At 41.8% G+C, this 12,226-nt stretch overlaps 4 protein-coding genes across 4 annotated transcripts; 2 read left to right on the top strand and 2 right to left on the bottom strand.

Moving 5' to 3' along the window:
• The first annotated feature begins 124 nt into the window (after positions 1 to 124).
• Positions 125 to 2,454, top strand: LOC115742477 (pentatricopeptide repeat-containing protein At5g14820, mitochondrial-like). The gene has a single exon (XM_030676781.2). It carries the CDS (start codon positions 319 to 321, stop codon positions 2,233 to 2,235), a length of 1,917 nt encoding a protein of 638 aa, XP_030532641.2. The 5' UTR covers positions 125 to 318; the 3' UTR covers positions 2,236 to 2,454.
• A 2,704-nt stretch (positions 2,455 to 5,158) lies between these two features.
• LOC115742449 (bZIP transcription factor 53-like) lies at positions 5,159 to 6,423 on the top strand. The gene has a single exon (XM_030676735.2). It carries the CDS (start codon positions 5,721 to 5,723, stop codon positions 6,156 to 6,158), a length of 438 nt encoding a protein of 145 aa, XP_030532595.2. The 5' UTR covers positions 5,159 to 5,720; the 3' UTR covers positions 6,159 to 6,423.
• Positions 6,424 to 7,715: 1,292 nt separating this feature from the next.
• Positions 7,716 to 8,343, bottom strand: LOC115742450 (calvin cycle protein CP12-1, chloroplastic-like). The gene has a single exon (XM_048283056.1). It carries the CDS (start codon positions 8,273 to 8,275, stop codon positions 7,892 to 7,894), a length of 384 nt encoding a protein of 127 aa, XP_048139013.1. The 5' UTR covers positions 8,276 to 8,343; the 3' UTR covers positions 7,716 to 7,891.
• Positions 8,344 to 9,339: 996 nt separating this feature from the next.
• Positions 9,340 to 11,679, bottom strand: LOC115742451 (cytochrome c oxidase subunit 5C-2). Its single transcript, XM_030676740.2, has 2 exons — positions 11,524 to 11,679; positions 9,340 to 9,771 (listed from the first exon to the last, which is right to left on the bottom strand). The coding sequence occupies exon 2, from the start codon at positions 9,755 to 9,757 to the stop codon at positions 9,566 to 9,568; it is 192 nt and encodes a 63-aa protein (XP_030532600.2). The 5' UTR covers positions 9,758 to 9,771; positions 11,524 to 11,679; the 3' UTR covers positions 9,340 to 9,565.
• Between the last annotated feature and the right edge of the window lie 547 nt (positions 11,680 to 12,226).

Here is a 12,226-nt window from a genome sequence, read left to right as displayed (position 1 = left end):
AAATCAAAAGTTGAGAGTTAATATTGTATATTGAGATAAAATTTGACGGATTGGAACTTTAATGATTATATTAAAGTTGATAAGTCATTTGTGTATCCCGAGGCAATAGGTGTTTCCGCTAAAAGCAACTTGTCAAAACCTTTTCGCTTGTCAGTGTCCGCTGAGTACCCACCAAGCACCAGCCGAACCACCGTCCGGCACCAGCAAGCCACCACCAACATTCCACTCGGAAGTGTTCCTAACTCTCCCACTTTCCCTCCTTCTGCTTCAACCACACTCTTCTCGCTTCTCAGCTCTTCCAACTCTAATGGCAGCCCAATGCGTAGCTCTCTGAGAAAACCCCTCTATCCGCTTCGGCTTTCGCAGCTCCGATTCGTCTCTCCGATCCGCGACCTCCATGGCTCCGTACGCAGCGACTTCGCCCCCGACCCGTGCTCTGTCGATAGCCGACGACGACGGCGGGAACCGGACCCAGAAGGACGAATTCGCCGAGAGCAAGCTGGTGGTGCTTCTCTGCCCATGTCTATTCTGCGTCATTCTGCTGCTCATCATACTCTCCGTCTTCCTCACCGTCAAGTTCCGCCTTTTCTGCCACACCCCTCTGGGCTCGCTGATTTACAAGAAGAAATGCCATTGACGCTCTCCAAGGCCGTCAATCTCGCGGGTTCGCCGTATGTAGGTGCCTTTTGTAGGGAGTTCTGTAGTGTTGAGGATGGGGGTATTGATTCCGACGACGGAAACGTCGATGGGGATGATGATAGTGAGGGATATGGCGTTGGAAATGAAGGTGCTGGGGCGGAAACTCGGGCTGATCGGGGCGAGGTGGATCGTGTATGCAAGGTGATCGACGAATTGTTCGCGCTGGATCGGAACATGGAGGCGGTGTTGGACGAGTGCGGGGTCATTTTGAGTCATGATCTAGTGGTTGACGTGCTGAAACGGTTCCGTCATGCTAGAAAACCGGCGTTCCGGTTCTTCTGCTGGGCAGGGCAGAGGCCCGGTTTTGCCCATGATTCAAGAACTTACAATACGATGATGGACATACTTGGAAAGACGAGGCAGTTTGAGACCATGGTGTCTGTGCTCGAGGAAATGGGGACCAAGGGGCACCTGACGATGGAGACGTTTACGATTGCAATAAAAGCTTTTGCTGCTTCTAAAGAGAGGAAGAAGGCTGTTGGGATGTTTGAGCTTATGAAGAAGTATAAGTATAAAGTGGGTGTTGATACTATTAATTGTTTACTCGATGCCCTTGGTCGGGCAAAGCTTGGAAAGGAGGCACAGGCGCTTTTCGAGAAGTTGGAGGAGAGATTCACACCGAATTTGAGCACTTACACAGTTTTGCTTAATGGATGGTGCAAGGTGAGGAATTTGATGGAGGCAGGGAGAGTGTGGAACGAGATGATTGATAAAGGATTTACGCCCGATGTTGTTGCTCATAACACAATGCTTGAAGGGCTTTTGAGGAGCAAGAAGAGGTCGGATGTAATTAAGCTTTTCGAGGTCATGAAGGCCAAGGGACCATCGCCTAATGTGCGAAGTTATACTATTATGGTTAGAGACTTTTGTAAGCAAGGTAAGATGAAAGAAGCTGTTGAGTACTTTGACGAGATGGTAAATAAGGGGCATCAGCCAGATGCTGCCATCTACACATGTTTGATCACAGGGTTCGGGAACCAGAAGAGGATGGATATGGTGTTTGAATTGTTGAAGGAGATGAAGGAAAAGGGTTGTCCACCAGTTGGGAGGACCTATAACGCTTTAATTAAATTGATGACCAGTCGCAAAATGCCGGACGATGCAGTCAGGATTTATAACAAGATGCTTCAAAGTGGCATTGAGCCAACAATCCATACATATAACATGATGATGAAGTCCTTCTTCATTACAAGAAATTACGAGATGGGTTGTGCAGTTTGGGATGAAATGGGCCGAAAAGGGTGTTGCCCTGATGATAATTCTTATACTGTGTTCATCGGGGGGCTTATAAGTCAGGGAAGATCGGAAGAGGCTTGTAGATGCTTGGAGGAAATGCTAGAGAAAGGAATGAAAGCTCCTCAACTCGATTATAACAAGTTTGCAGCAGATTTCTCCAGAGCTGGGAAGCCTGATATTCTTGCGGAATTGGCTAAAAAAATGAAGTTTTCTGGCAAGTTTGAAGTTGCTAATGTCTTTGCAAGGTGGGCTGAGATGATGAATAAGAGGATCAAGAGAAGAGACCCTGTTAAAAGTTAAAACCTGATGGCTTTGTCCCTGAGTAAGCCAAATTCCAGGGCATGGCTGATCTTAACAATTAGCGTGAAGAATTTTCTGTTTGCTCCTTGTTCCGAGCTTGAGTTTCATGCTAAAGGCAGCAGACTGCCTTATTGTTTTGTGTTGTATCACTGCGCGTGTAAATCACTGATCCCTTTTTATTTTTTTTGGGAAAGGAAAGGGTTCATTGATCTTTGTTTCCTTGTTGCTTGATCTCATACAACAATCTCCAGCATTGTAGCATTGTTGATTCATCTGCTATACTTGTTTAGCTCAGATTCTGACCAATGCCCTTGTCTTCGTTAGTCTGCTAATTCCTTTTGGGATTGTTTGATGGGTTGGAGCAATCGCTGGACATGTATTAATCTTTTTGGAGGAGTGAAGCCTACCATGAATCTTAGTCGTTTTGTTTAAACTTGCCACTATATTAATTAATGTCGAAGTTCTTTACGATTGCATTCTACAGCGTATCAGCCTGTCTTGCCCGTTTCGTTTCCTTTCCAGTAGTTTGTATTCAGTAGCATATTAATGTTGGAAATCCATCAAACCTGGACCATCTCTGCGACTTTTGCTTTACCATATTCTGAGAGGAATTTATGATGCAGCAGCACTTTCCGTTGATCCTAACCTCGTCGATGTAGAGTGCAGGATGCCAGGATCTCTTCCCAGCTCATGACTTTCAGAATCTAATTTGAAGACAGATTGCAGTTTTGGCAGAGCGATGAAGCGCCTGCAACGCGAACTTCCGCCTGATCGGTGCCTCATTTCAAACCTGAGAATCCAAAGTTAAATAGCTACTTACAGTAATCCTGAAGTGCTTCCGAATCTTGGGTAAGCTCAAATGTCGAACTTTTGGTTAGAGTATGCTCAAATCTTTCGGTTTGCCATTTGTTGAATGTGAGATGATGTTGCCAGAAGAAGTTGACGCAGATTGGAAAATGGGAATGGTAGTGCACTGGGGACCTTTCTCACGGATCTAATAACATCTGCACTGTTGTTCTGCTATTTTTCAAAAGTTTTTGGTTAACTTGTTGGGGAGAGAATAACTAGTTGAATATGCATGCCATCGTTAGATCCTGACACTGCCCCTGAAAATTGTTTATCATTTTCATTGGTAATGAACGAAATAAATGACTACATTTCACCAGCTGCAAATAGTATAGTACTCGCAAAAGTGCACAGGCATCGCAGGTATGCAAAAAATTGATCCTTTTAAAAGAAGGAATAAGTGTGTTAAAAATCTTAAAACTTATCGCAAAAGTGCGATTGAGTCTTAAAATTTTCAAAAAGTATAATTAAGTCTTAAAATTTGTCAGAAAGTGCAATTGAGTTCTAAAACTTTTAAAAAATACAATTAAATTCTAAAATTGTTAAATTGATGAAATCAAGTCTTTTCGTTAATCGCATTTTTGAAAGTTTTAAAACTTAATTGCACTTTGGTGATAAGTTTTAGGAGTTGATTGTACCTTTTGAAAAATTTAGAACTCGATTGCACTTTTATCATATGTTTTAGGACTTGATTACATCTTTTTGTAGTTTTAGGACTCAATTGCTCTTTCATGATAAGTTTTAGGACTTTCTGTGCATTTATCTCTCAAAAGAATTTGCCAAATCGTCTTATTACAAAATATTTGAATTATGGATTGATAGAACGAAAATATCAATGGTAGACCTGCTCAAAGGCCTGAGTGGGCTTCGGCTAGGATTGCTTGAGCTTGATCTTTAGAGGTCTTGCCCAGACCCAGAAAGACTACAATATTTGTATATTCGAAAAAATTTCGATAGTCTATTGAATCATAAGAATTGCGATTTAAAAAAATTTAGAATTCATCTCGAATGAAATCCTAATATCATTGCCATTTTTTGCAAAATAAGCAAGAGACCTCATTCATCACAATCACTCCGACTTGACAATGTTTGACAAGCAGGTGGAATAATGAAAATTCGAGGGGACAATGATTAAAAGATTTAGAATTTTCAAAAATTATGGACATTTTCTTCACCCATTTTTTTATTATATATATTCAGTGTCGCCCGAACATAACATTAATATCGAAACAACTCAGCAAAAAAAAAAAAAAAGCAAAAAGAAAAACGAACGCCAGTAATTACAGTACAAATCCTAGAAGTGAACGTTGTTTAGTCACGGGCTGAACTCTCGACTGGCTAATGTTGGTTGGAAGAAGAAATGTCCAAAACGACAGCCTCAAAACACGACATGGATTTGACCCCCAAAAAAAAAAAATAAAACACGACATGGACAACTGTGAAACTGAAACAATCTTAACGTGCAAATCACATGTTTCGGTCAAAGACGTGTGCTGCGTTTGATTACTCCATCAATTCTCGCAACTAACAAATCTGCTTTATTTACAAACAAAATAAATATTCGATAAATATCATAAATTATTTGTTTCAAGTTCCACCAATCTAAAACAGGTTCTTTAATTTTTAGAACTCCGGACCCTACTCTGCATATTTTGAAATCTGAGATTGAATTCTATCTTGAAACTATATCCCCCTCCTAATTTCTAGGACGAAAATATCCTTTTTCTGCCAAAATATCTCCCCCGAATAGAAAAATGAAAATATAAAAAAATCAGAGGCTTTAAATTGAGAAACACGAAAAGAAGTTATCAAAAACCATCTCAAAAACGCTAATTTCCCTTTCTTTCTTTTTTAATAGAAAAGTGATGAGTGCGATGAAAGGAAAGAACAGTTGTGGCTTAGCTATAACCTATTACACCGACAGCACAACTTCCTAAAAAGAAAAAACGAAAAATTTGGTATTTAAAATAATCATGGAAATGAGCTGGAAAAGGGCTTGCGCTTTTAACATCCAGATCGAGCGGGCCCATCACGGCCCACCAACTCCCCTATAAAAGCAGCCCTCGAAGCCCTTTCTTGCTTCCTTTCGCTTGCCTTTCGCTCGCCTTCGCGTCGTCTTCCTCAGGGACCATCAGCTAAGTGTTTCTCGATTTTCTCGTTTTCAGCTTTAGATTTCTCCGTTAAGGTTTCGATTTCGCTCTCGCTCCATCGCTCGATCGTTTCGTAGCTCCAATAGGTTTTGGGATCGCGTTCGCTCGATTGATCTCTGGGTCGATCTGGATCCGGGTCTTGCGTGGATAATCGTCGCCCATTGGTTAGAGCTGTTCTTTCTTCGACTCGAATTTGGAGGGATTCGTAGGCTTGCGCCAATGTCCCTAGGGTTCTTCTCGTGGAAAATCCACTTAAAGCGTTCTTTTTTATGAGCTACTCGATCCTGATGCGTCGTGTGCGCATTCTCCATTCCTTCTCCGTCGTGTTCCTGTACTGGTTCTACGTCTTTTCATGAACTCGCGTTCTCGCCCGTGATTCCTGCCTAGTTAGAAAATACCCTGTAACCTTGTAAATTAGATACTAGTTGTGAAGTCAGTCTTTTTCAACGCTTTCGAAGTAATTGAATTCGAGGAGAGAAGGTGGGAACGATGGCTTCTTCACACTGCCTAACAAGCTCGGGGTCGGAATGCAACCAGCGGCCTGGGGCTGTTGATGAAAGGAAAAGGAAGAGGATGGAGTCGAACCGCGAATCCGCCAGGCGGTCGCGGATGAGGAAGCAGAAGCAAGTGGAGGATTTGTTGGGACAAGTGAGTCAGCTGCAAAATGCCAACAGTCAAATAGCACTGGGCATCAATGCCACCACTCAGAAGTACGTGGAGATCGAGTCCGCCAATAATGTACTGCGGGCGCAGTGGATGGAATTGACCGATAGGCTGTGGTCCTTGAATTCGGTGCTTCAGGTCGTGGAGGCAGTTAGTGGGCTCGCAGTTGACATACCCGAGATTCCAGATCCCCTGATGAAGCCTTGGCAGCTGCCGTGCTCGATACAGCCAATCACAACATCTGCTGACATGTTGCAGTTGTGATTATCAAGTTTGGAAGTGCAAAAGTTGGGGTTGATTCTTTTCAAGTCTTCTGGGGGATATATGGTAGATACATAAGCCATTTGCTGCATTTGCTTTTCTTGTCAATTTCGGTGTCTCTTTCTATAAGTAGGAACCTGAATATCCGAATGCATCTGTCTAGATGGAGTGGCGCTTTGTGTCTTCTTGACGTTGTACTTGGCTGTTTTTGGTATTTATGAGTTGTTCCTGTTCTTGATGGTTATCAACAAGGTTTTGTTTATCTCTCTCTCTCTCTCTTCTTCTTCGTTTAAATTCATCTCTATGCTCATGGTGACATTTGGTTTGGGATTGTTAATGTTTGGATTCGATCTATTGTTCAACTGTGACGCCGTGCAAAAATCATACGGGTTCCATATCCTTTTTGGGCAGTTGTACTTGTTTATGAGTCTGACATGGGTGGAAATTTGATTTGTGAGTATTGGTTAAGTCTAAGAAAGGAATGCTCATATGACTTGGCCATATTTGTTCAGTACCAAGTCTGCAAATGGGGTCATGTTACCAAAATGTAATGTTAGAGATACAATCGAAAGTCAGATACTTCTGCACATTATGCAGCACATCTCCTTTGTTAGTGACCACGAGTTCCCAAGTTGCTATCTGCTCGAAATGAAATATGAACTTATTCCCTCTGGTTTTTTCTTTTTTTCTTTTTTAAGTTAAAGAGTGATTTTAGCTGAATGGAGTCATCTTAGCCAATGTGCAAGGCTCTAACATGGTTCAATTACTCTTTCCCGACCTACTCCTCCAGGGTTCTTTAAAAGAGAACAAAGTGCTTGTGCTTCTCAAATTTCCCTGCACAATGCTTAAGCATACCCGGTCTTTTTGATTTTACGTTTAATTCTCTCCTTAATTGGAGATACGAGTTGCTTGGTTACAATGATATTGGCTCGACAAGGACTCGTACATGCCATTATCCTTTCATCGAGTGGAAGCTTTCTCATGAAGTTATAGATAGTCCAATGATTAGAAGCATTGATCTTTGCATGAATGTTGAAACTGTCACTTGGAGTTCTTGAATCTGCGAGTTTGAGTCCGAAGACCTAGAAAAGTCAGGCAGTGGGTTTCAGAAAGTGCTAGATGCCCTCGAGCATTCTCTGAAACAAAGGAACTTCGATGTTTCACTACAGATATTTCGACGACTTCGCGTAATTGTGTCGTCCATATGCAAGATTATGCAGTTGATATCCTCTGTCACGCTAAGCAGGTACGATAAGAGGACATACAAATACGAATGAGTTCTAATTTCGTCGGAACATGATAGTTCGTGCTTAGAGACGAGTGAACAAATCTCTGGTCTAACTGAGAGGCGAGTCTCGATCTTTCCAAGCTCCAGGCCAAACTCTTCTGTCCTATAGCCCAATTCCTCCACTTCATATTCTACGAGAAATTTTTGTCTCCCGGTGGATGGTGTCTACACGTACATATATCCGTGAAGCTTCTTCAAAAGATTGTATTTAACAGAACAAATCTCAAATTGCTTGCAAATTCCACCTAGACTTAAGAGGAGACGTAGGCATGTTATATAGGAATACGCATATTCATTAGCAGGTTTTCAGGTTCGTCACCAATAAATTCCACTGGTGCAAGGTATATCTGATGAAAGTACAACGCGGTGTTACTATTCCCACAGCATAAACAACCAGAACTAAGATTAATCATCTCAAGGACATGGCAAGGACTATAGCGAAGAGAAATCAATCCTCGTATGTACGGCATTCGGCAGTCTCCGGGTTGTCCTTGCAGTAAGTCTCTAGGGGATCCGAATCCTTCTTCTTGTCCCTAAGGTGGCTTGCCGTCGCGCTCAGCTCCTCCACCTCGTCCCAGGCAGCCACGCACTCCCCGCTCACGGGGTCACCAGAGCATGCCTCTTCCGCTCCCTTTATGCTCTCGGCCACCTTATCCTCTATTTTCTCTGGGGCAGCGGAAGCTACCACCATGTGGCGGCGAGCCCTGAGCTGGTAGGACCTCCTCCATGGGTAATTCAGCTGCGGGGAGGTGGAGGCGGCCAGCTTCTGCAGCTCAGCCGACTTGGGCACGGTTCTAGGGGTTGAGAGGCTGATGCTCGATATGGTTGCCATTTGGAAGGGGAGTAGATATGTTCTTGGTGTAGTATTCTGCTATGGTGAGGGGAGATTGGGCATGCATTGTGCATATAAATAGATGGGAGATTCGATGGTGGTGTGAGTTCACACTTCTTATCAGGTGACAACCAGTGGTAGCTCTCCACGTGGGAATTTCACTGCAGATATTTTACATTTTTTTGGTGCTAAGAGAAGTATTTCTGTAAACCCAAAAGAATGAAATGGACAACAAAAATTCGCCAGTCTTCTATGAATCTGTACAAGACTTTCGTTGTTTACCTTTAACAAAAGAGAATTGGGATTGTAAATTGTCGGGCTTTCACTTTCGGAGAGAATCCATTATCACTATCACAGTAAAAGGTACGTGGCATATTATCTCACAATGACCGAGCAAGGGATTCAAAACCTACACAAGAATATGCCAATTCAAGGTTTTGTCATCCAGCCGAGGTCGGCATCACGCCCGCTTCCTAGGGTCATTGATATTTCCTAGCAAGATTTTGGAAGCCTTTACCACGTCTCTATTAACAACCAGATGCTGCTCCGAAATATCAACCAGTCATTGCCACATCTTTAGATTCTAAGAGAGACAGATTCCACAAGACTTCCCAGTTTCTGGCCATCCAAGTGTTTCGACAGATGACCAGAAAAAAAGATCAAAAGGATAAGGAGGTTTTCGAGCATACTCACTCGAATGAGCACCCTCGGTCACTAGGAGACCCCCTGAATTCTTGAGACAAGACCAGCATAAACTGCTCGGTGAAAACAAATGAGAAAATTGTGTTTCAAATGTGATTCACAATCTGACATAGCGTACAGGGCAGAAGTGGAAGACATCAATGACAGAGTATGCCTTTACGCACCCAATACAAAATTGATAATGGACTCGAGGTTTACAAGACCTGAGAAACCCTCCCACACATTGGGTTCAGACCAGGAATAAAGCAGGACACTCTACACGTTCTAAGCAGAAAATGATAAGACAGTTTAGTTAATCTAATTATCAGGCCAACCACAAAATTCATATTTTTCAGCAACTGAATTACTCAATCTCAAAACCATGAGAAATATAATCGAGTTAATGACATCTCAAACTTAAAGAACCGCATATCCACAGTAGTGTCAAACCAGAAAACTACAATGACTTTCCAATGGAGGAAGGGTCTGTATGTCAAAAGACGATATTTATTCTTCAGCCAACCATGATCAAGAGACAATTGAAGGAAAAAAACAAATGGACAGGTTATTGCGGAACTTGTCCATCAGAGGACGGGAGATGACTAATGCTTACTCTTCTGCAACAACACTGATCTCGCCCTTCTCCAGAAGATCATAAAATGCCCTCACTTTCCTCTGCTCATTCCAGTGATGCATTTTCCAGATGCCGCCAGCAGCCATTCCAAGGGTGATACCGATCAAGATCTCCTTGATGACACTTGGCCCAGTCAATGTGGCATGAGCGATTTTATGGCCAGCCATTCTTCCACAACAATCTGGAACTTGCAAGACCAGTGATCAGAAACCATCACCTCTTTAACTAGTTATCTTCATTTTTTGACCATAATGCCAGAGTGTAGAAATACATGTGCATAACATGTGATTGCAACACGCCAAGTGGTTACATACCAGTTGCCACCATTTTCTCTAGAACTCACCATAACTTCTAATTGCTCAATGGCTAACAGAAAATGAAAATCCAGCATAGCTTCATTGTCCCCATACTTCAATAATTTGACACAACAATCAAGTTCTAGATCACCAACTTTCGTGACCCGAAAAAGAAAAAAATTGCATAAAGCTGATGCTGGAAGTAATTAACTAGGTTCCAGGCACACCACTCAAGACAGGATCAACTTAACTTGATGGATAAAGTGTACAGATGTTCATTAAAAAGGAAAACAGAAGAGATTAACAAACTGCGTAAATGGTCTTGAACCTCATCACCATGCGCCCGATGCAAAATGTATTGCACCCTTCCCCCTCACGTAGACTTCTTCGAGAGGATAATCGCTAGAACTTTCTCTAAAAATCAGAGATGAATCCATACAATCTGCCCCAATTACTCTATGGAGCATTTACTCGTACAAGAAAAGCAGGATGAAAAATGCAACATGCAAACCAATAAATCAGATACGTTAATTGAATGCAGAATTCAAGTACCATGTGAGATAGATTTTAATGTAAATATCGGACAAGCCCATATATAGGGACGTTAAGAAAGGAAAACTGGTAAACCACCACCGTGAGAGAGAGAGAAAAATGCGTTTTCTAGGTCAAAACTTTTTTTTTGTGTATCTACTAAATCTCCACAATTGAAAACCAAGCCACCAATTCAAATAACAAATTGAAGTAAACTTCTGCTTTGTATTGTGATTTTTTTGGTTCAGTTTGGATTTGAGTTGATACTTTTCCCAAACCATAAGTTCATTTTAGGTTAAAATATCTCCAAACTGAACCGCAAGACAACCCTACATATAATAGAATACAAAAGAACTAAACATGAGTTTGTGATGAAAACTGTTGATTATAGAGAAAAAGTGTACTTTGAGTGACCAATGAGAAATTTAAAACTAACTTGAAAAATCAAATCCAGATTCTGATTAACCAAATGACCCAATTGAAATCTGCCATGTAGCTTATCCTAAACAAAATTAGCAGCAGCATCTGGAAGGCAATTTAATTTCCACAGTATCTCCCACTGAATTTCCTAGTTCATCTCCGACGGGGCCTGCACCATGCGCTAAGTGCGAGAGAGAGAGGGAAACATGAGAGATCGAAAATTGCTCTGCAGAGATGGCCATTAACAATCCACTTCACCCAGAAGGGGAAAAAGGAAATAAAATCAGGGCAGGGAGTGATAATATTCACTACTTCCTCTGTTTCAGACGAAACCCCGGATCATCTCCCCCAACCTTATAAAGCGAACATATGGATCAATCCGCGCTACAACATAACAAATTCAAGCTGACAACGCCGATGAAGGGCGGCGAGAAACGCACGCTTAAAAATCCATAAAAAAAAACCGAGATCACTTCCATCGAGAGCCGTACAGATCCCAAAATAGTGACCACATCGACCACCATCCCAACACTTACATTACACAAAAACAGGCACAGAACTCGCCCAACTAGAGTCAAACATCGAGTGAATCGAAAAAACGCGTTCGTGGTGCATGAAATCACTCGTAATAACAATCTGGAAGGCCGAAAGCCGAAACAAAATCGAAGATCCGGATTAGGGTTTACCTCGGAAGAGACGGAGGAGTCTACTTTTCCTGGAGCTGAATGCGTGCGCGAGCGAGAGAGAGAGAGAGAGAGAGTGGGGTAGAACAGAATTGAAGAATTAAAAATTGATTGGTGGGCTTCTTCAATGGACTGCTCTTCTGATCCGATGGGCCAACTTTCCTGCTCAGCGATGTACGAGAAGAAGCCCCATTTCTCAATCGCACCAAGACAGAGAGAGAGAGACGGGGAGAGAATTTGGAATTTTGGACTGATGGGAGAGAGGAGATCAACGAGCAGTTTACTTCTGTGATAACGTTTCCTTCTCAGTCGCACCATTTCTCAGTCGATGGACTCTTGGTGCAATATAATAATATCATCCTTAGATTTTTTTAATTTATTTAATATAATTTTCAAACTTATCGTACATATCCAATTTAATCCATAAACTATATTTTCATATTCAATATCGTCCCTAAATATGAATTAGTAGAAGGATGATATTGAATATTTTCGTGCAATCTAAAAACTAGATTGAATATTTATAAAAAAATTCAAAAACCTTATTATATATTGATATAAAATTTAAGAAATCATATTAAATAGATTAAAATTTAAAGACCGTTAGCCAAGGATGTCGGCAGCTTGGCCGAGGGCATCATTTGCTGTTTCTGTTCTCCTGGTTTTTACAGTCGAGATCGTACCTAATGCTTGAATACAAACAGCT

The sequence above is a fragment of the Rhodamnia argentea genome, chromosome 7 (genome assembly GCF_020921035.1).
Source record: "Rhodamnia argentea isolate NSW1041297 chromosome 7, ASM2092103v1, whole genome shotgun sequence".
Taxonomy (NCBI): Eukaryota; Viridiplantae; Streptophyta; class Magnoliopsida; order Myrtales; family Myrtaceae; genus Rhodamnia; species Rhodamnia argentea.
This window is presented reverse-complemented; position numbering and strand designations above follow the sequence as displayed.